We start from the raw sequence: 23,493 nt of genomic DNA, 5'->3' as shown, positions 1-23,493 counted from the left end.
AATAAATATATTCGCTAATAAAATTTAGCACCGTTTTACTGAGGTCATTATTACGATACACTGTCCATCTGAACATTTTAGTTAAATTTCGTCGTATCAAAACAAAATTTTAAAAGGTCGATATTCACAGTAGTGGCTAAATATGACTGTATGTTCTTTATGTGGATAATTGAATAAGAAACATTGAAGTTTGACTAGCATAAAAAAGTTGGAGGTTCCCCTTTTAGTAAAAACATTAACACTTCTAAATTTGAGCATAATCGATTAGGAATTCATAAGAATGTATCGAATGGGGAGAAATGAGAATTGTTAAAATCGGATAAATATATAATTGCTGCCAAACGAGCTGCTAAATTTCTAATGGATGCAATATTGGACGAAACTCGAGCTAATTCAAGTAGTGGCAAATTCAAAAATACTAAATGTATTGACTGGTAAAGTTTAATATAATACTCAGCAAGTAAATCTATAGAATTCCACAAGTACAAAATGTAAATGTGACATAATGAGTGGTGAAAGCATGGGTAAATGAGGTCAAATATACAGTACGTATGTTTATATACAAGCCACAATTTTAGATTCTGAATACCTACTCTACATGTTAGTCATGCTAAAATATGAACAATAGGAAATGTTAAAGAACATAGTCATTAATGTATGCGAGTAAATTCTACACATAGGGTTAATGCATAACAATATGAAATGCATTTCTTGATTTTATTGAATGAATTGAGAGTTATTTATGTAGTCTTTATCGCGAGGGCGTGGATTCAAAAGGTTTAAGCCCTATTTTGGGAGATGTTCGTCCAAGAACCTCTAAGAATTTACGCGGTTGACGATATGACGTAGTATTCTAGGCGATTGTACCGCTATTTATATCAGATTCGAAATTATTTTGGAATTTAGTACTTCAGTTAGTTTACATATAACTTTATACATACATGAGTCGGAATATTTACTGCCTGTACGGACTGAAGCGTGACTGTAATAAATATATTCGCTAGTAAAATGTAGCATCGTTTCACTGGGGTCATTATTACGATACAGTCTCAATCTGAACATTTTGTCGTATCAAAAGAATATTTTAAAGGTCGATATTCACAGTAGTGGCTAAATATGACGGGATGTTCTTTATGTGGGTATATCTCATTAATATTATAGCTCGTTGATCATATAGTCATTCCACAGCTTTAAAATTGAATTAGAAAAATTCAAATTTGGCTCTCTTGAATATTTTAAAATTCATAAGAATAAATTAAAGGATTAGAAATGACAGTTATTAAAATCAGATAAATATATAATTGCAGCCACATATAACTAGCTGATAAATTTCTAATGGATGCTACATTAGACGAAACCCGAGCTAAATTAGCTAATTTAAGTAGTGGCAAATTGAAAATATTAAATGTACGATACCAATTCCACAGGTACAAAATGTAATCGTGACCCAACAAATGGTGAAGCATGGGTAAATGTCAAAAATACAGTACGTGCGTACGTGCGTACGTGATATATAAACCACAATTTTAGATTATGGATACCTACTCCACTGTAAAAGGAGAATCTTTTATGATAATCATGCTAAAAAATGGATAATATGAAATGTTAAAAGAACATAGCCATGAATGTATGCGAGTAAATTCTACACACAGGCTTAATGGATACGCTCATCGAAGAGCCGCTCCGAAATTACGCTGTTCACGATATGACGTACCGTTATTTATATCGAATTTCAAATGATTTTGCAGAAATATTTAAAAAATAATTGAACCAACTTCAAAAAATAAATAAGGAACTCACTAAAAAGCAGAATATAACTTAGATTTTTAACACAAAAAAGAACGTTTTATTATAAATAATGTACATAATAATCGTTATAATAACTAAGTAATAAAAAGGGTATGTCTAGTAAAGGTGCGGCCCGTGTGCGCAAAAATCGAAATAAATAAACAAACAATGATTGAAACTAAAGAACGATTAGAGGTGATTTAATAAATGTTCTAACCAAACTAGAACAGCAACAAACAATCGTTGCCTTCGGCCGGGAATCGAACTCTCGACCATGGTGTGTGAGCTGAACGGTCTAAGCACTACACCATAGAGATAGTTGCCTGCAATGTTTCTACAGCATAAGATATTTATACTACTACACTGATCGACTTTGGTAAGCAAACCCTTACTAAAACTCATCAAGGCTATAGTGATTTGGTCCTTGTTTCATCATCAGCTTACCTAAATTACTTTAAAAGATACAATTAGTTGTTTGTACGTCCCCATAATATTATAAAAGACGAATTTCGAAAATCGGCCCACTATTGGCGGAGATATCGGTGAACATATATATAAAAATATACATTCTCTTTTAAATTCTATTAATAAGGTGTCATTTTATGGATAATTTTGTTATTTTAAACTTACTCTTTGCCATGTAATTTGTGGTATTATTGTACGCATAATAATATCAAACTACACAAAGTAATTTCGATGTTCAACTGGAATTAGTTTATATTTAACTCTCCAAATTCGTGAAATGAATAATTTATTGGATTTTTAGCCTGTGTCTGACGACAGTCGCATTTCAGACGGTATATTAATATATAACATATTTTAACACAGGTTGTTATTGTAGCGTTACACTGCTTCTGCAAAAATAGTAACTCTAGAACTTCTGATGTTTATATGTTTATAGGTGAAAACTTACTCAAGTCATCTTCAAGTCAGTTTTATATCATTAAGAGGGGAAATAGGTACAGGACAGCGTTTTGTAACTCATTTTTATGATCATAAGTTTCATCATCTTTTGTTCTTTTTTAGATATTTTTTTATATGATTTTATGTGTTAAAGTAAATATTTCTTCTTTAGTTAAAAGAAGAAGTCTATATTAAGTACAATGATGAAATGCTATTGGTTTCTAGGGTCTTTCGAGTTGTGTAGTTATCAGATATATATGTGTCAGTCAAGAGAGAAACCACGATGTTGTTGTATACAGATTCATCATTGGTTCGTTTATATAGAGTCTTCAACCGTTTAGATAGATGTATTAAATAAAACTGTTTATTAATAGTAATCTGAGAATATCAATTGATAACCGCCCAAATCTCAACATTATGATTTCTCCATTTTCTTATTTTCTAGGTTAGATACAGTTATGCTATTATTTCTCTAATGTTGTGGTCTATATTTCCAGAACTCTTATTTAAAATTTCTGAAAATCTCGAAACTTAAGCCATTTCTTTAGTTAGGTTTAGTTTATAAATAAATTTTCATTAATATCAACTATCTTTCAAATAATTCAATAAAACATATGATAATGATAATTGTATATAACCTATTCGTCATGAAATATCTCCAAATTATAAATATGGTAACATATAAAAAATAATTTATTGAGTTATTTTAATTTATATATTTAACTTATATAGTGTTACATTGTATTATATTATTATTTATATTATTAATGCTTAGTGATATTAGTGATAAGAGACTATTTTGAAGATGTATGAATTAGTGTTACTTGGTAGATAATGATATGATATTTGGGTTTCGAAAAAAAATTCTGGCATATGACCACCATAACTGAAGCAGAAAATTTAATCAGTTTATGCAGACAAGAGTCCATAAAAGCTTTCAGATTTGTCTTATAAATAGGATAAATCAACAGGTCTCTGTCAGAATAAATTTTTTGTCAGAATAAAATAAATAGATATTTTTTTTTTTTTAAATATTTTATCAATTTCGACAACATATCCACAAATAGTGAGGTATACAAAACATATAAACGCCTAACATCTTGATATGTTTGTGTATTTTTAATCCAGACATACACAAAGCGATCCGCCGCTGTTGAACATATATCTAATTGTTTAACCAATATAGAACCAACATATTTGATTTGTTTATCAGTTGAAAGATTGAATTTTTCGACTAGATCGAGATAAAAATAGTTTCGTGAAAGTTCTCTTGCATAATCGTTGTTAGTGCTAGATTTACTTTAGTTTGGATTGCGTACGGAAAGAGTAGAGAAAATCGCCAAAAATAGATGGGTTACTTATCGAAATGTTCGTCTAGATTTCTTAGAAAAATGCGGTTGTGGTTTAGGAGTTTGAAGAAGAACTGCTATTGTTTTTGGTTAGGCCAATTTTGCTTAGGTTTTGGTTAATATTGAATGAAAGAATGAATTAGATCACAAAACCGTTCTTCTGTGTGCATTCGCATTGCATGTTAAATGCAATGCTTTATTTCTATTTTAAAAATGCTAAGCTTTAGGGGAATAATGACAACATCTGGATTGTGTTCTCAGATATATAAGACTCTAACGGTTCAAAAGAGACCAGAACAGCTTGGTACAAAAAAAGAGATTCGGAAGATGCTTTTTTGTAGTAAACGCTCAATGCATGAAGCAGGAACCGTAGATTGACGAAATATAAGTATAAAGTACCACTGTAAATTTAATACCATTTTAAAAAATTATGAAATATCAAAAATTTTCTTGTTTTTCCGAACAGCAGTTCCCTTGATTAAGAATTTTATTTTACTTGGTTTCAGATTAGTAGGAAGGTTGCAATTGCGTCAATAATGATGCGCCTTTGTTTAGCCATTCAAATAATTTGATTGGTCAATTTAAATCTCCATTATAGACACCTGTAAGAAAAATATTTTACTGTGGAGACATTTGATTGGCTCATTAGTAATGTTTGGCCTTGACGTCATGCTTAATTGACCAATAAAATTTAAATAAAAAAAAACAATATTTTTTCTGAAATCAATTTATTAAATAAAATTCAATGAAATGTAAATATAAATCTAATATGTAAATGTAAATAAACATAAATATAATCTGTAAAAATTTAATAAATATCTTTAAATCTTTATTTTTAATAAATTTATAAATATATAATCTATAACAATAAATATTATATATATATATATATATATATATATATATATATATATATATATAAATATATATAAAACAAGTCTTCTATCTTTCTTCTTCTACCTCTTCCATCCTTTTCCTTTTTCATATTTGTTTAGTGCCATCAATTTAATAGGATCTATCAGAGTTCTGTCTCTTTGTTTTCTTATACTGAAAGCAATTTTTGAGTCTTTCCCTCTGAATATTCTGTTCAGCTGATTTACTCAAAATTATATAATAGCACACCTTGTTAGTACTTTTAACATTTTATCTGAAAGATCATTCTGGAATGTACAATTGAAGGGTTTTAAATTTATATTTTTTTAAAACATTTGACAAAAATTTTGTTATATTATCGACGTGGCAAAATCGCTGAAAGACCTACTGAGAGTGTAATAAAACAATTTTGTTGGAGTTTGGGTTACGAGATATTGCCTTGCCTTTACAAAATCAGTCTCAATTTGTGGGTATACTGATTTATTCATAATTGTATGTAAACAAAAACCACAGTTAATTTCTTTTTTCAAAAGATTTACTAATTAACTTGAGATGTACACTATGGTACAACGTAAAACTTTGTTTGCTGTTATAGGAATATCTGGACTGAAGTTACAGAGTCAAGTAATTAACGGTAAGAATGAGCAAAAAGGGGGATACTGGCTGAATGAACACAAACTTTAACATTACCTTTTGGAGTTTCTTCAAATGTCGATGATATTTGCTTCGAACACCCTGGAACGATGGAAATAGGCACTACAAATATAATAAGACATTTTATAAATTAAAGGTAATAATTATGAACAAAAATGTGACTGATTCCATCAATTTACCTTCAAAACTATTTGATATTGATCCATTTCCTTATGTACATACTCTGGGCTCGTTGTATTATATTTACCATCACTAAATAGTTCAAAAGTACTTAAAGGAAATTTTAAATGTATCACAAAAATATCTATGACACACGCGGTGACGATCATGAAACTGTTTCATGTTTAACCCAACCATTTTAGGATTTTTAATGTTTTCTAACCATTTCTTAAAGATTGCCGGGTACTTTTTTTAACCGAAAACGATGATGCATTTCTTAACTATCTGTTATAAAACGCTAACCGCACTATTCTCTATATAAGCACAAAACACAGAGGAATTCTCAACATTTTGTGTATATAAGGCATACTGAAAATGGCGTACAAAATAAATAGAGAATTTAAAGAACATGGCGATTCTTAGCATAGCGAATAAAACAAGCAATATGTTAAAAGTAGCGACATCTACATGTTGGACGTCGCGAAACATTTCCCCAAAATTTCTTATAAAGTTAAATCTCTATTTCTCTATGTATATCATTTCGAAATAGTTGAATATTTAAACGGTCGCCCTTGGTTACGGACGCGTCAACAACCATTTGTCAATTTGACAGCAAATAATCGTCAGACCGGTGTTCTATTAAAGTAGGTAGAGTCGGAATGGAGGAAATAAAAATGTCCACTAATGTGCATCGTGTTTTCCGCGACCAGCCAATTTCGTGTCCTTGGGTCACGGTTCAGCCTTATCCATCAACAGATGCGATCAAAAATAAACTGAGCGAATTCATGAAGAACCACGGAGCGAACTTAACCAGCGCTTCGGTAAGTGCGTTGAAAATCTCGCCGCTGTCTATTTTTGGGACGCTGGGGTTTCGAAAAACCGACGTATCGAAAAAAAAATCAGTCAACACTTGTTATTTGTATTGTTAGTTAAATTGCTTATATTAGGCGAGGAATTATATTAGGAATTTTAGGCATGTCGAATAATATCGATATATAGTCCCAATAAAACAGTCGATGCACATCATCAACCCCGTAGAACGTATTTCTAAATTCATTTTATAGCAATGTAAAATTCCTTTTAAACTCGGATCATTTTTCTACCACAACTTACTAATCAGCATTACTCTACAACGCGGGGCAAAAGTCCCGTTACCATTTTGATTGCTTATAACTTTGCTCAAAGAAAAGATAAGTAAGTTTGGTCTTGGTAGAAAGTTTATTTGGACTCTACGTGTTCTTTCCGTTGTGATTGAAAAATTATATCGGCTATAATGGTGACCGCGATTCGTTATCCAACATTCGGCTCTTTTAAGGCATCTTTCGTGACATACTGCAACATCTGAGGCTAAATTTCTTCAATTTTGTGACGAATATTATCTTTAAGATGTTGAATCTTTTGGGGCTTATTCACACAAACTTGTGATTTTAAAAACCCCGATAAAAATAAATCTGGCTCTCCACTTCGCGAAATTGGTTTTCGTGGGAAAACGTCGTTCAATAATTGAATTGAACGAGCTGTATATGACCCTTCCATGTGCTTGTATATGCTTCCATATCAGGCACAATAAAGTTTAGAATCATGTTTTGGTACCATTCAGACCATTGTACCACACACCACGGTACCTTGTCTTGAAATCTTTGTATAATATTTATATTGCATCAGCTAGCACAACCCCAGATTTGAACACCATAAGCCCTCACTGGTTTCACGAGTAATTCAGATGGTAAAGGAAAAGCTTATTATATACTCACAGTGCTGAATATTCACTCAATAACGAGTTCATTTGTTTGTACTTGAGCACTTGTGGAACTTCAGTTTCTCACATTTTTCATTTCTTCATATATGACGTCTGCCTGAGTTTAACTTCAACGGTTATGCCAAGATATTTGGCTGTATTTCCGTACGGGACTATTTACTAATTTAAATATACTGGCAGGTACTTGATTTTTTAGTTCATTTATGTGCACTGATTCCAGCATTATATTTCGGCAATAGCTGTTGGTTGACTCCGTGTTGTTAACTCCAATGTATATGACTGCAATTTCATCTGTAAATATAGCAATAACATTTTCAATGGACGCAGGCACGTCTCGAGTGTACAGTAGATAAAGGACTTGTTTCACGTTTGCTTATACCCTTCTCGGGTACCACTCTAATATTTCTAAATATTGACCAAAGAGATATATTTTAATTTTGTACTTTAAATCATCATACCAAACTTTAATAAAAGCTTGAGCTATACCTACAAATACTTCAGAACGAATTTCATTTTCTTGTAGTAATATTTTATGAAGTCTATGATTCTGTGAGCATGTTGTTTGTTCAGAAAAGTGTGCCACGCGATTTTATTTACAAGCCAAATATTAAATGAATTTTTTGAATCTATCACTGGGCCGATTCCTGGGAATGAATATTTGAATATCCCCAGTCATTCTCTACAACTGCAAAACACTGACATATTTTAAATGATAATGCGCCAATTCACAGAGCGGAAAAGTTTCAGTCTAGGTTTGAGTAGCATCAGAATAGCATCAAACATCTTCTCTGACCAGCACTATAGCCAAACCTCAACATATTTGATTTCCATCTCCAACGCCACTGAAGCAACTGGTAGTTGTTTTAGTACAATAATGAGGTAATATTAAATAAATATAAAATTCAAAATATGCAATATAAAAATTTATATTGTGTACATGTCAGGTGTTCATATTATTTTGCCCAGCTCTTGTAATTATGTGATAGACGTTAATATTTCAGAAAAAATTGGACCAGGCGTCAAGCAGTTTCACCTCCCCAGAAGGACAATCCTCATCTACGCATTTCTTCTATTTTCTGCGTCTGATGCAACTGTTTCCCGATACTCATCCAGCCACGCTGCATACGGTACTCACTCTAAGTAAAAACAATTTTTTCTATGCCATTGATAAACTTTTGTACGCTAAAAAGTACAAAAGCAATTACAACAGACGACAGAATTATCCGTTCAAAGGCGGGCGTGGTAGGGGTGGTAACACGGGGTGAGAGCTTATTGGTTCGCTTGTCCGTTATGTTACATTGATGCAGTTGATATTTTACAGTATTCGCGGTAGGCCGGCTTATAATCGTTCCCATCAGATACATCCAACGTTGTCAAGAACCATATCGGACGATTTGGCTGAAGTACAAAGAATTATTGGACTTGCCGAGAAACCTTATCTAGAAGTACAACCAATATCCACAGCGGACAACAATAACATCATTAATGAACAACATAATTTAAATGAGTCTCATCAGATAGTTAATATCTGTATGGACGACACCTGTAATGCTGTTCAAGGTAAATATGTCATCATATTATTGTTTATGTTCGTCAATTAGTTATATTTTCGATTTTACATCATCAAAATTATATAAAAGATAGAAGACATACAGAGGAAATTTTGATAAAAATGGGCAAAAGGGACAATAAATGTTCTACACCAGGTGTAACGAAAAGTTATTATCAGTTTTGATAAGAGATCTTACTAGGCTTAAATGTTCAATGTTATGATTTAAGACATATATCGTTTTATTCTGCAGACATAAAGCTTCGAAGCTATAGATGTTATATTTTGTCAAGACTATACTATGAGTGGGACCAGAGTGACGTGGTGTATTACGAACAGTTGAAAGCTGGTAAAACAGTTAATAGTGATCGCTACAAAAAACAAATGATCAATTTGAATCATCCATTGATCGGAAAACCGATCAATTTATGATTGTTGCCTCAATGACGTTACTCATCACTTTTTCACAGCCAGTCTTGTTCCATTGCACAGTTGAGGATGATTAATGTTACGCAGCATGATCCCACTTTGAACTTCAAATTGTGAAATGGTAATCCAGACAATTCCAGTAAATTTAAAAACTTTGTGGAATATTTGACTACGTCGTCCTGGTACATAACTGTGCCGAAAGAAAATTCTGAATGGCCCCATTCAGATCCTCGACAATCTCGAATCCTCGACTTTTTCCCTCCTGACCATTTTCTAAATGGACTGCTAAATGGACTACTGTAGGGTGTCTTTCATGGCTCGCAACGGAAAAGATACGACAACTTGCTTTGTTGCTACTTACATCTGGGACTGTGATATTTTGTTATTTGCATTGGTTAACAGAGAAGACGGCCATATCGCTATTTTTGTTAACATATTTACATATGTACTTTATCGACCTGACAAAAAGCTTTGGATAATATTGGTGAGTATGGCACGATCCAACGATTGTCTACATCAACACTTTGTTCTCTTACCTTCACAACTACCGATCGCCCATTGTCCGCAACTGATTGCCGATGATACAATAGGTATCCATCATTTCCCATTGTGGTATCGGCAATCAGGTCTCTTGGGTATCGCTTGGAACACTTGCCGTCAAACATACAGGGTGAATTGTAGTTGAAAACTCCGCAAAGTCCATGTATCATGTGTTTGGTAACTACCGCATGCAATTTTGGGTCAACTGTGGGAAAGTGGGCTTGAAATTGTCCTGTATAATTTGTGTAGCGCCAAATGATGTCATCTGGAAACAGCTATTATATCTCTGAATGTTTTCCAAGATGTACTTAGAGTAATTTCCAATCCCAGAAACTAAAGAGTGTAAAGGATCTGGTGGTGGGACCAATTGTGGCAATTTTACTTTGCCTCCAGCATAACATAATCCACTAGATCCCCTACTGCATTTTAACGCCTTCCAATATTTACAAATTTTTGTCATTTTCCCATTTGTTACCGATTTGTCGGCACAATAATCTAATGCCGCATCATAGTGGCATGAGTTCTAGGATCACAGGAGCACTGCGTCTGCGGAATCGCTCATTTTCATTATGTCAAGAAGAAAAAGAACGCAATTCTGACATATGCAATATGACTATTTTCTTGATCTGTCCCTCTCTGGTCATCAGTGCGGTTAGCCCGTGGGGTAGGTCTCCGCATATTTGATTGACTGCGAGGACCTAAGTCTGCTCGTCTTCCCCTCGGCATCGTAAATTGTAATTAATCGAAGTGTGAAAAATTCTCGCGCTCTTAGCAGAAAAGTAAATTGTAATTAATCAAAGTGAGAAAAGGTCTCGCGCACTTGGCGGTAAAGTGTCTCTATCACAAATAATCAACAAAAAAAAAGAGCACATAATGTGAAATATCGCTATCACAAAGCATCACCGAGGTTATATATATATATATATATATATATATATATATATATATATATATATATTTATATAGTTTTATATATATTGTAATAGTTATATATATATATATATATATATATATATAACTATTATATTATATAACTCCAGTTATATAATATAATATAATATCCAGTTAAGATGAAATTGTTACATTAACATGTTTACATTAACGAATATTATTTAAGTTATTAAAAGTTCTTGTTGGAACAAATGCTTCAACCACAACAATAACAATTATTTTTAGTTAGAAGAAATATAATCTTTCAATTTTAGTCTATTTTGATTGGCGCTTAGAATTCTCTTCGATGGCAGATGAGATTCACCATTTTCAATAAATTAACAACATCGAAGGACGCATCGACAAGCATATCTGTTTCCGATCGTAATTGTTAAATAATTATACTTAAAGGAGTTTTGTATTTTGAGTGAAACAACTTTTGTTATTGTGAAAAAAAATGGATGAAAATGAATTTAGTGTGTTGATAAAATATTGCTTTTTGAAGAGAAAAAATACAGTTGAAGCAAAAACTTGGGTTGATGCCCAGTTTGCAGATACTGCCCCAGGAAAATCAACCATCAAGGATTGGTATGCTAAGTTTAGATGTGGTGAAATGAACATTGAAGACGGTGAACGAAGTGAACGTCCAAAAGTGGTTGTTACCGACGAACACATTAAAAAACAAACCAAATGATTTTTAATGACCGTAAATTAAAATTAAATGAAATAGTAGACACTCTAAAGATATCAACTGAACGTGTATATCATATCATTCACGAATATTTGAGTATGAGAAAATTCTGTGCAAGGTGCGTGCCGTCAAGCTCACTTTTGACCAAAAACAACGATGAGTTGATGATTCGGAGCAGTGTTTGAAGATGATCAAGCCTAATAAACTCGAGTTTTTACGTCGATATGTGACAATGGATGAAACATGGCTCCATAATTTCATTCCGAAGTCCAATCGACAGTCATCCGAGTGGACTGAACACGATGAACTCGGTCCAAAGCATTTGAAAACGCCACAGTCGGCTGGCAAGGTTATGGCGTCTGTATTTTGGGATGCGCATGGAATAATTTTCATTGACCAGATTTAAAAAGAAAGGACCATCAACAGCGACTATTGCATAGCGTTATTGGACTGTTTAATGGACAAAATCGCCAAAAATAGCCGCAATTTGAAGAAAAAGAAAGTGCTGCTTACATGGTCTTGGCATCGTCTCAAAAATACATGATCCTCAGATCTCAAAAAATGCTCAATGTGAAGGAATTTTCGTCGAATGAAGAGGTGATCGCGGAACGGCCTATTTTGAAACAAAGCACAAAATGGTTTCGAAAAGTTAGAGGGTCGCTATAATCAGTGTATCACCCTTGAAGGGAATTATGTTGAATAAAAGAAAACTAATATTGCCAACAAAATGTGTTTTACTTTGGTAGTCTGGGGACATTTCAATTGATCTGTTAAATTTTCGTCCCATGTTCGATCCTGAGTTGCGGTTCTGGAAATTACTAGGTGCGTTATATAACAATAAAAAAGCTTATAGTTTCGGTCCTATTATAAAATATTTTACCTACAAATTACAATTAAATACATATGTATTCTTATATTATTAATAAATAATTGCTATTACAAAATCATTGCTATGCCTGAGCAACAAAGCGCTTGTGAAACCACTTCGGTAATATACTGCTTGTCATCCAAGCAGTTATTGAATAATTATAAGCAAGAGGATGCCTTGCTTTTCCTATTATCACTGTCTTTATTTTGTATGGATCATTAATATTAGTACGTTAGAAACGTTATTTGTTATTTTTCTGATTTTTATTCTATTCTTAAGTTTACCTCGCTAATTATGTTCATCAATTTTTTTCTATGGATGGTTGTATTTATTCTAGCTATACTAATAATTTCTAACCAGTTATTCTCACCGAATTCCATATCTTATATTAAATAGTTGTAGCCAGCCAATATTGACTACAAAATTTTCGGTTGCTTTCCGTTTTTCACTTAACGGTCTAGCCCTCCAGATGTTTTGTAAGTTCTTTGTAAAATGTGTGTTCTCAAGCCCATATTTTTGAAATATTTCTAATAAAATTACCATTCCATCACTATATTGAAAAACTGAAGAAAGTCAGTCTCACAAGGCTCCTTCTAAGTCATATTTACCAATCGCCCTAGTTATTAAACGTAGAAAGAAGAGTTAAAACTTTAAAATCAGATATAAAAAAAATACTTGAAAGTTATGAATTACGAAAAAAGAAATGAATAAGTCAACGAAACGTAACGGTACAGGTGTTATAAATTTTTTTCATTCAAGGTAATCAAACGTACGTCGATAATGATGGTCAGGAAGTGATTGAAATAGTGTGTTTCGAAAACGACCAGCAAGCTGAAGGACAGAAGGTCGACGATCGTATGGATATGGAGACATTTCCCGAAAACATCAGGGTCGACAGAGAGTATCCACGAAGCCAGGAAACTCCGGTTATCCTCGTCGACTCGCTGAACGAGATAGAGATCGATGATAGTGATAAAAAAGGTACTTAAAAGGTTTCTATACCGTATTATTGAAAGTATATTGGCTGTTTTTTTTTGCTATATCGGAATAGTGTGATAATAAGTCAATTGAAAAAGTCTCCGGCCTGACATATAGATGGCGCTACTAGAATTAAATACATATGTTTTTTAGTTAGCCCTAACCCTCAAAAGATGCGTGTATACATATCATTTTAAGTGAAGCAACTTTTATTATCGTAAAAAAATTGATAAAAAGAAATTTCGCGGGTTGATAAAACATCGCTTTTTGAAGGGAAAAGTACAATTGCAGCAAAAACTTGGCTTGATGCCGATTTTCCGGACACAGTCCCAGAAAAATCAACCATCAAGGTCAACCATCAACCATCATTGGTATGCTAAGTTTAGACGTGATGAAATGAGCACTGACAACGGTAAACCCAGTGGACGCCCAAAAGAGGTTGTTACCGATGAAAACATTTTAAAATTCCACAAAATGATTTTAAATGACTACAAATTGATTTTGAATGAAATAGCAGACACTCTAAAGATATCAAATGAACGTGTACATCACAGCATTCACAAATATCTGGGTATGAGAAAGCTCTGTGCAAAGTGAGTGCCGTGCGAGCTCACTTTTGACCAAAAACAACGAGTTGATGATTCGGAGCAGTGTTTGAAGATGATCAAGCGTAATTAACCCTAGTTTTTTCATCGATATGTGACAATGGATGAAACGTGGCTCCAGCATTTCACTCCAAAGTCCAATTGACAGTCATCCGAGTGGATTGCACACGATGAACCTGCTTCAAAACGTTTAATAACGCAACAGTCTTCTGGCAAGTTTATGGCGTCAGTATTTTGGGATAAACATGGCATAATTTTTATTGACTGCCTTGAAAAAGGAAGGACCATCAACAGCGACTATCATATAGCGTTATTGGACCGTTTGTTGCTTCACCAAGACAATACACCGTGTCAAATATCCCGAAATTGGGCTCCGAATTGCTTCATCATCCACCGTATTGTAAGGTCGCTATATTCAGTGTATCACCCTTGAAGCCAATTATGTTGCTATAAAAAGACTAATTTTGTTAAAAATATGTGTTTTACTATGGTAGACCGGGGACTTTTCAATTGATATGTTACAGCGCTGGTCTTTTTACATTTTTGAACAGCTTCGATACAAACTACTGCACCCTCTATTAGTTGTTCTTCTTTTCTACATTGGCTCTTATCGACATAGATCACATATTTAACAATTTATTTCTTCTAATTTAATCTATTGTCCAGCATATATCACATTCTTTTGTTATTTTTTAAAAACTTAAACACACACACACACAAAACAGACGTTGTCGAAAAAATATCTAGTCCTGGGCACGATAAAAAATGCTATAATATTGTTAAAATTAGCTAAACTGGCTAATCAAATTATCTAGGTTAGTGAAAGAATAACTCCTGGCTTCGTCACGTATAATAATTATGGATAAAAGCGAAAAGAAAACGCAAAAATTACCATAATATGTTATAATACTTTAAAAGTAATGAAAATGAGAAAAATTTAAAATTTCTATCATATTCTTATATGAGAGATAAAAAGTTGTACTTACTCTTTAAAGCCTCCAACTATTGGAAAGAGCCACATCATTGCGAAGATAACTTATTTATCATGAAACACATTATTCATTAAAACTATTCGCGGATTCCACAGTGTCTAAAACGAATTAAACCTAATGTTAAAGTAACAATATTTCCCGCATTTTTTCCATTACTCCAAGGAAACGGCGATTTAATGTCGAAAGAGGTAATGCTTGCTGAACTTAGATATTGACCACTGACAAAGGATATTCGCACGTTAAATATAACTAAACGGTTATATCAACTCTAACCTTTGAATGGCGATTAAAAGCGGTCTATTTTCAATCAAAATACTCGTCTTATTTTAGTCTTTTACGTTCTAATTTATGTGTGTAACAGTTTTAACAAAGGAATTGGTGTTAGTATAAGCATTTTTTGTGCGGTGAACATAGACATATTATTTTAGATAAAATGACGCCACATTATTGTTCATAATTAACATTCCATTTGCCAGATGTATATGGTATTTGGTGATTTCCTCTCATTGTTGTATAAGTAGATTTACTAAAGATCCTTAAAATGGAACCGTTTCAAATAAACATTGTCATCATTAATTACCTTATATATTGTTATATGTAGTATGTGGCTATTTTTGGAATTATTAACTCGTCAGTATATCATAATGAGTATAGACTAAAATTATTTACATTCTCCAGATATTAATTTTTACCATGGAATATTCTAATATTAGTTTCAGGGTTAGTCTTGATTATAAAACTTTCGTAACACATGCATCACCCAAGAGAAACAAGAGGCCCTGCAACTGATACTATTTACTTTCCCTATATTACTGATCCCACGTACTTAAACTCTTGTGGTTGCTAACAGGTAGGAACCAGGAGTTCAATGTCAATAATTTGGTATTTTCTGCGTTTCTGCTTCAGTATCTGCAGTGCGAGAAATCATCTCCATCTCCATTTTAACTGTTTTCTTTTTAACGAGTAACACATCGGTTGAAGAGTTCTGGGCCTAATCAAGAAAACTCGTTTCTTTTTGTTCAAAATTGGCTTTCAATATCAACCTAATCTCCACATTTTACTACCACTTTTGTAGAACGATTCATCTTGCCTCAAAATAGATCTCAAATAGATTGATATCCACTCAGATGGCGATCGTGTTTATTCCGGAGTGAAGTGATGGATCCATGTTTCATCCATTGTCACATATCGACACAAAAAATCCGATGTATTACATTTAAACATGGCCAAACACTGCTTAGAATCATCAACACGTTCTTGTTTCCGGTCAACAGTGAGAAAACGCGACACCCACATTATTAGACAGAATTTCCTCATAGTCACTTACTCATGCAATGTTAGCTAAATCATGCAACTTTACTTCATGGTTGTTCAAAAGTATTTGGTTAATTTTTTTGATGTTTTTTTGGCATTGTCACCTCATTTGGACGACCATTGCGTTTGAGGTTAACAAACCAACTTTTTATTGTTGTTTCTGATGGAAGGGAGTGGCTTAACACTTCTCAAGCCATTGCTTCCATTGAGTGGTATTTTTTCCATCAAGAAGCAATATAAAATTAAAACAACATTGTTTTTTCATTGTTTTGAAAATAACATAAGTAGTCACTCTAAGTATAATTACTCACATACTTATGGGTAGAATATCATAAATTTTAACAGCTTCCTTTGAAAACAGGTGAGCTCAATAAAACTATCATCATATATTGTTAGTATCGGGACTTCTCAGCCCGTGTGTTCTATTGAAAAATAGTGGCCAGAGCAGAGCAAAATTCTTGCAGATATTTAAAACACGAAATACAAAATACTTTTGAGTCGTGTATTTAAAATGAAAATACACTATTTTAACTATTTTTATTTAAAATTCAAAGTATATATTAAAAATACAGTCAGATGTTAGGTTATTTAAATAGAGCCTAACTAATCCAATACTAACAGACATAGTTTCCTTTAATGAACACTATCTTTTTAAATTTACTATCAAACAAACAGCCTCTTGTTGAGGAACGAATAAAATCTGCTTTCTACAGGTACTATTGAGCCAAAACTTATGTTGAACTTTATAAATACACAGCAATTTGTTGAAGCCAATTTCTTAAACCGCCATGGTATTACAGCAAATGTTAAGAAATGTCCTTCACCGTGTATGGACTTTATTCATTATAATTCTTCATATTATGATAGATGATTTACCGACGATTCTTGTTTCTTTTAATATATCTCTTCTATCATAACCTAATATCTCTTTCATATTTTATATTTGGAATGCATTCGAGGATGACGATATTTTTGCTTTTATTCTTTAGGGAACTGACTGAACTCAATGAGCTTTCCCAATACACACACTCTATACCATGTTTATAATATTTAAACAGTATTTTATACAATTTTTTGTTTAAAAAACTGGGATAGCTCAGCCCAATTAGGACAATGGTTTGGAAATATTTTAAGAAGTTTATCCGAAATTGAAAAAAAAATTATTCCGCAGGACGAAGATTTATTTAAAATTCCCTCCTGGCTACTTTCATACATGTTCCGGAGATGACTATTGGTTCATTCTATAATATTTATAATGGCGAGAAAAAAAAAACAATACATTTAGTCAATAATCGTGGTTTTCTTTTTCAGAATGTGAAGTTTTGCGTTCTCCGTCTCAGAAATTTAAAGAAAAACTAGCTACAGACTTGTGTAACGATATCATTTAGGTATTTTAAGAATATTTTCTCATAATTTAATGATGTAATATTTATATGAATAAATTGCAATATTGGAATAACTGAAACGTTTTTTACCAGTAGAATATATACGAGGTTATATTTAGGTCTCTTATTTTCCGGTTTTTAACCGTGACTTTTTTTTACTTGTTTAAAACACAAAATTGATAATTTTCGTAAGTGGTGCCTTACTTGAGACTAATGGGACATTTTTAACATTATAGAACTCGTTTGATTTTCATACATTTTAATTGAAGTATAGATTTGAAAATAATTTAGAGAAAGCAGGCATGGCTTAGTGATCTGCTCTTCAAGAATTATATTAAGCCGATTTTTCAATTATTTTAAATTATTGTATCATCAAAAGGTTTCCAGTCCGTTCATCAAATGCTAAGTGGTCTGCAAGTTTTTTAAGAAACTGAATTGGTTTTCGTCTTGTAATTTTTTGTTGTCTACGATATTTTTGCTCATGATATAAAAATCGTTGAAACCAAAATCAATAAAAGCTTACAGTCTAACACTGTTTGGTAGCAGATTTCCTTATATCAAACTAAAAAAGTAATTAAGAACATGAAATTATGAGCGTTCCTTGATTAGCGTCTATATACCCATAATAACTCAGTGATATTAAATGGAATAGTATTGTTCCATGTAGCTTTATGGAGTTTAACTGTTAGATTAGACTGTAATTCTGATGAACACTTTATCCTCTTCGATTGTGGTGGAACTTTTATCAAATTATGCGGGATCCCATTGAATAAATCCTATTCACAACTAAATGTTCATGTAATACGTTATTGATGTTTGTTATACTAATGCTCAAGGATGATATATAAAAATTGTTTCTCCACTTTTTTCGTCGCCATTTCAGAGGTATAATAAATGAACCTTTATGATCACGTGAATGCTATACATCGTTAATTTGTTGATTTAATTATTACTTATTAATGGCAATATCAATCGCCAGTCAAAGGTGAAAAACACTGTTTTTGTATTAAAATAGATATTTCTTCCAAGGACCTATGGTACCGACGGTAAATAAAACAATCATATAACAGATATGTACTTTACAAATCTTCTAAAGGCTGGCACCTCACAAGCCCGGCCACATCGTTTGGATTGGAAAATCCATTCAACAACTGACTGGTCGGGTTATAGACTACTTCCCAGAAGTGGTACTAGAATAGCACTAGTGTTGCCGCTGACGTACAGATAGAGAGGCACAGCATCGTCGTTTCGTAAGGTAAAGTTGCGATACCATAACCACCTATTAAGTAAAAACGTTTACAATAAAGAATTTGAGTTAAAAAGTTTCCAAGATTTCAAAGTTTTTTTTTAAAAATGACCGTTTTTTTTAAATTTTTTTGAACCTTGAATAAATAATGTTTTTGTCTATCGAATATATAATTTTTAAACTTTTAGCCATTTTGGTTCCATGGTATTATTAAAATTATTCATCAGATGAATTATACGCTGTAGGTGTTTATATAAAATTCGAAAAATACTAGATTGGTGTTATCACTTAAGGTGACATTTAAGCGAGTACTATTGCTATCATTATCACAAAGAAAACAGCGGTTAAACTGCAACAACAAAGGCTGCAATTAAGGAATGGCTTAAAGTACATAAACTTTAACTCTTTCAAATTGTTGGTCCGTAAATATAAATGAAATATTTAATTGCATTTTATATAATTTACTGTTTTAGAAATAAGCCTGATAAAAGATGGTAGATCTGATCACTAAACTTTATGAACAGAATATTATGTCTTCCTCCTTATCATTGCAATTTAATCCAATTGAGTTGATATGGGGTATTGCAAAGAATTATTATAATAGACATACATTTAGGTCGAGGAGGATATACAAAGCGGAACTCTCTGGATTTATGGATTTGCCGACATATCTGGTATATAATAATTCAGTGTATTTTGTTCGTTATTAAAATGTGCGTTTAAATATTTATCCGCACAAAAACTGCAACATATTTAAACCATCTACTGATTAATCTCGGGAATAATATGTAATTCAACTAATAAAACGTGTTCTAATATCACCGGGTTATTTTGAGTGAAGATTTAAAATGGGTACCATCTCATGTTGGACTCGTGATCAGATTTATTGAATTAACCGATTTAAACGTGTTAAATATTTATAAATAAAATAGGTGATTGGGCATCTTGTCTAATTAAGGTGTATTAAACTGTGTCAATTTATCTTGATTTACGACCAGTATTTAAAAGATATTTAAAGAAGATAATAGTAATTTAACATTAGAGTATAACCGGTAATTTTACACAACGCAACCATTACTGTATTAATTAGAATTAGAATATTATGAATAAGTCGATATAAATCAATTAAACTTTATGATCCGTTGAAATCGGAAAGTCTCAATGAATGTTGGTTGAAATTTACATATTTAAAGAGATTAACTTGATAATATCACGCCATTTCTAAATCGAAATATATCGTTATATAATTTCATTCTAATTTTAACTAAACAAATAGTAGAACATGACAATACAAAATTCAACATGAAATTTTAAATATATAACAGGTCAATTGAAAAGTACTCGACCTGACACATAGATACACATAGAGAATAACTTAAATCCATATGATTTTCAGTTAGCCCTAACTCTTAAAAGATGCGTGTATAAATTCTCGTCGCAGTTGGATTGTTAGTTTGTGAATTATAGCATTTTCAGTGAAGCAACTTTTGTTATTGTGAAAAAATGGATAAAAAGGAATTGCGCGTGTTAATAAAATATTGCTTTTTGAACGGAAAAAATAGAGTTGAAGAAAAAACTTGGCTTGATGTCGAGTTTCTGGATACTGCCAAATCAACCATCAGGGATTGGTATGTTAAGTTTAGACATGGCGAAATGAGCACCGAAAACGGTCAGCGTCCACTGCCGCCCAAAAGAGGTTGTTACCGACGAAAACATTTAAAAAAATCCACAAAATGATTTTGAATGGCTGTAAATTGAAACTGATAAAATAGCAGACACTCTAAAGATATCAACTAAATGTGTACATCATATTATGCACGAATATTTGGGTATGAGAAAGCTCTGTGCAAAGAGGGTGCCGCGCGTGCTCACGTTTGACCAAAAAGAACGACGAGGTGATTCGGAGCAATATTTGAAGATGATCAAGCGTGATAAACCCGAGTTTTTGCGTCCATATGTGACAATGGATGAAACATAGCTCCATCATTTCACTCCGAAGTCCAATCGATAGTCATCCGAGTGGACTGCACACGATAAACCCACTCCTAACCGTAGGAAAACGCAACGGTAGGCTGGCATAATTATGGCGTCTGTATTTTGGGATGCGCGTGGAATAATTTTCGTTGACTACCTTGAAAACGGAAGGATCATCAATAGCGACTATTACATAGCGTTATTAGACCATTTGAAGGATGAAATCGCTGAAAAACAGCCGCATTGAAGACAAATCAGTGAAAACGATTTCAAAAATCCATGAATCAGGCTTCGAATTGCTTCCTCGTTCACCGTATTCTCCAGATCTGACCTCCAGCGACTATTTCCTGTTTTCAGATCTCAAAAGAATGCTCGTTGGGAAAAAAATTTCGTCGAATGAAGAGGCGACCGCGGAAACTGAGGGGACATAAAGGAGAAAAAGCAAAGGACAAATCGTACTACAAGAATGGTATCGAAAAGTTGGAGGGTCGCTATAATCAGCGTATCACCCTTGGAGGGAATTATGTTGAATAAAAAAAACTAATTTTGCCAAAATTATGTGTTTTACTATGGTAGGCTGGGGACTTGATTAACTTGTATTATTATAATATTAATAATTTTTTGAATATTAGCCGACAAATTATTAAACTATTTTCTTTGGTCATAATAGATAGTAGCCATTTTTCTTCATTTTGGATGTTTTTAAACAAACTTTCTTCTAAAAAGGAATTTATTATGAAAAACTAGTACAATTAGTTAAAATTAGTAAAAATTAGTTAAAATACTTTCCATAATTTTCTATAATATTACCAAATAATCGATCTACATGATACACGGGAGACACTAACTCTGAGACGTTTATCTGTTATTTATGTTATTGAAGGGTACTTTGATTCATTCAGTGACTGATCAGCGCATAGTTCAGACATACCACCATCGACTGCCCAAGCCTCGTCTACAGGTAAACTCAGCAACGCCTCCTTTTACCACTTGTATTTTCCTCAGTTTTATATTATGTCAATAAATAATGGCTACACCATGTAAATAACCACTATTTAATTTCATTTTACCCCCATTCACCGAGCCATATAACAACCCTAAAGTTTCATTCGGTTTTAGGACCTCGTAATATAATACACCCCATTATTATACATCATTATAAATTAGTCCATGACTATGTACACTTGGGATTATCCAAGTAGATCTAGTTTTCATAGCCCGTCACATCACGCTACAGAACAAGTCATTTTCTTAAAGCTTTGTTTTTTTCTTTGTTATTGATAAAAGTCACCGCTTTTGGATAATTGAAACTAAACCTGAAAAGGTGTTATGGAAACGAAAAAGGGATGATGGGTGTTTGATGGTATTCGGCAGCAAACTTTTTTGTTCCCCTATTATTTCATTATTTTCGCTGGTATATAATGATTATTACAATAGTTCTAAGTGGAAATCTGTAATTTTATGTACGGTTTTGTCAATACCATTATATTTAACAGTTATGTTAGGTTGCGTAACAATGATATTTTGCATTTTCGTCAATACGATAAGGTATAAAAATAAAAATAATGAATGTTTAGTAACCAGATCATATTTTGGATTGAAACCAATTCTTGTTGAAATTGTAATAAACATGCGAGCTATCTGTAATTCAGAGCAACACAAAACTATAGTAAGTTCGTAACGAAAAAATATCTCATCCATTTTATGTAGCACATTAAATAAGTATTACCAAGGAAAGTTACTTTCATATACTCTGACATTGTACGGACACTTTATTTTACGTAGATTTTACGTAGAAACAGGACTTATCGTCTATCGATGGAAGCTGCGCCAGAAATAATCAGAAGAAGGCTACAAGATTTGCAAAGAACATCGAGAGTGGACCCATACAGTGGAGGACGTTAGAAAATAACCACGCGCCATTAGACAAAGTATGAAAATTACATTTGTCACTTTAACCCAAAATAAGATTGTAATAAAAAATGGTATTAGAGCAGAAAAGACTCCAGATTTTTTGAAAAATATTAAAGAAACTTCCAGCATAAACAAAAGCATGTACTGATGCTCCATCGCCATATCATCGTTGATGTTGTCTAGCTCTTAGATAATGATGGCTTAGTTAAAAGATTAAAGAGAGTAAAACCAATTGATCTAGTTCAGTAAAGTGATAACTAAAATTCAGTGCACATTGCAATAGTGACATAGATGCTAAGCACAATATATCTATTGTGGAATAAGTACTTTGTAATTTTAAAACTGTATCAAATTAGAACAAAAACAAATAGCTTATTAGTGTTAATTTATTAGATTGCTATAACGAATTATTAAAAGATTTACCACAATTTTACTCTTCATTGTGCTCTCCTCCGTCACTTTCGTCACAGAAACATGATGTCATTATCCCGTTATTTTCCGGTATCCGTTTTCTTGCAATATTACTATCTTTTTATTTAAATATTTCTCTAATTCTTTTTTCGTTTTACCCACAATCAGTATCTGTTTCTAAT

The 23,493-nt window shown here is 32.6% G+C and overlaps 2 protein-coding genes and 1 long non-coding RNA gene across 4 annotated transcripts in view; 1 reads left to right on the top strand and 2 right to left on the bottom strand.

Moving 5' to 3' along the window:
- Positions 1-5,026: 5,026 nt before the first annotated feature.
- LOC143191622 (uncharacterized) lies at positions 5,027-15,235 on the bottom strand. Of its 2 annotated transcripts, XR_013004574.1 has the most exons (4): positions 15,062-15,235; positions 5,747-5,819; positions 5,604-5,669; positions 5,027-5,187 (listed from the first exon to the last, which is right to left on the bottom strand). It is a non-coding gene; the product is annotated as an uncharacterized LOC143191622 (long non-coding RNA). The 2 variants fall into 2 exon arrangements; XR_013004573.1 differs by lacking the exon at positions 5,027-5,187 and having other exon boundaries at positions 5,381-5,669.
- LOC143191615 (uncharacterized) lies at positions 6,243-17,825 on the top strand. The gene is made up of 5 exons (XM_076396867.1): positions 6,243-6,547; positions 8,487-8,746; positions 8,807-9,045; positions 13,252-13,473; positions 17,693-17,825. The coding sequence occupies exons 1-5, from the start codon at positions 6,386-6,388 to the stop codon at positions 17,767-17,769; spliced, it is 960 nt and encodes a 319-aa protein (XP_076252982.1). The 5' UTR covers positions 6,243-6,385; the 3' UTR covers positions 17,770-17,825.
- Positions 17,826-18,764: 939 nt separating this feature from the next.
- The window catches only part of Nup154 (nuclear pore complex protein Nup154), a 56,167-nt gene continuing 51,438 nt past the window's right edge, over positions 18,765-23,493 (bottom strand). The window contains exon 20 of the transcript XR_013004571.1: positions 18,765-18,798. The gene's annotated coding sequence lies outside the window, so the exon portion shown is untranslated. The remainder of the gene's footprint in view (positions 18,799-23,493) is intronic.

Source organism: Rhynchophorus ferrugineus, unplaced genomic scaffold (assembly GCF_030347505.1).
Source record: "Rhynchophorus ferrugineus isolate W39M unplaced genomic scaffold, kcgeb_rfMv2 rfM2, whole genome shotgun sequence".
In the NCBI taxonomy this organism is placed as follows: Eukaryota; Metazoa; Arthropoda; class Insecta; order Coleoptera; family Curculionidae; genus Rhynchophorus; species Rhynchophorus ferrugineus.
Note: the sequence above shows the minus strand (reverse complement) of the source record. Positions and strands in the feature narration are given on the sequence as shown.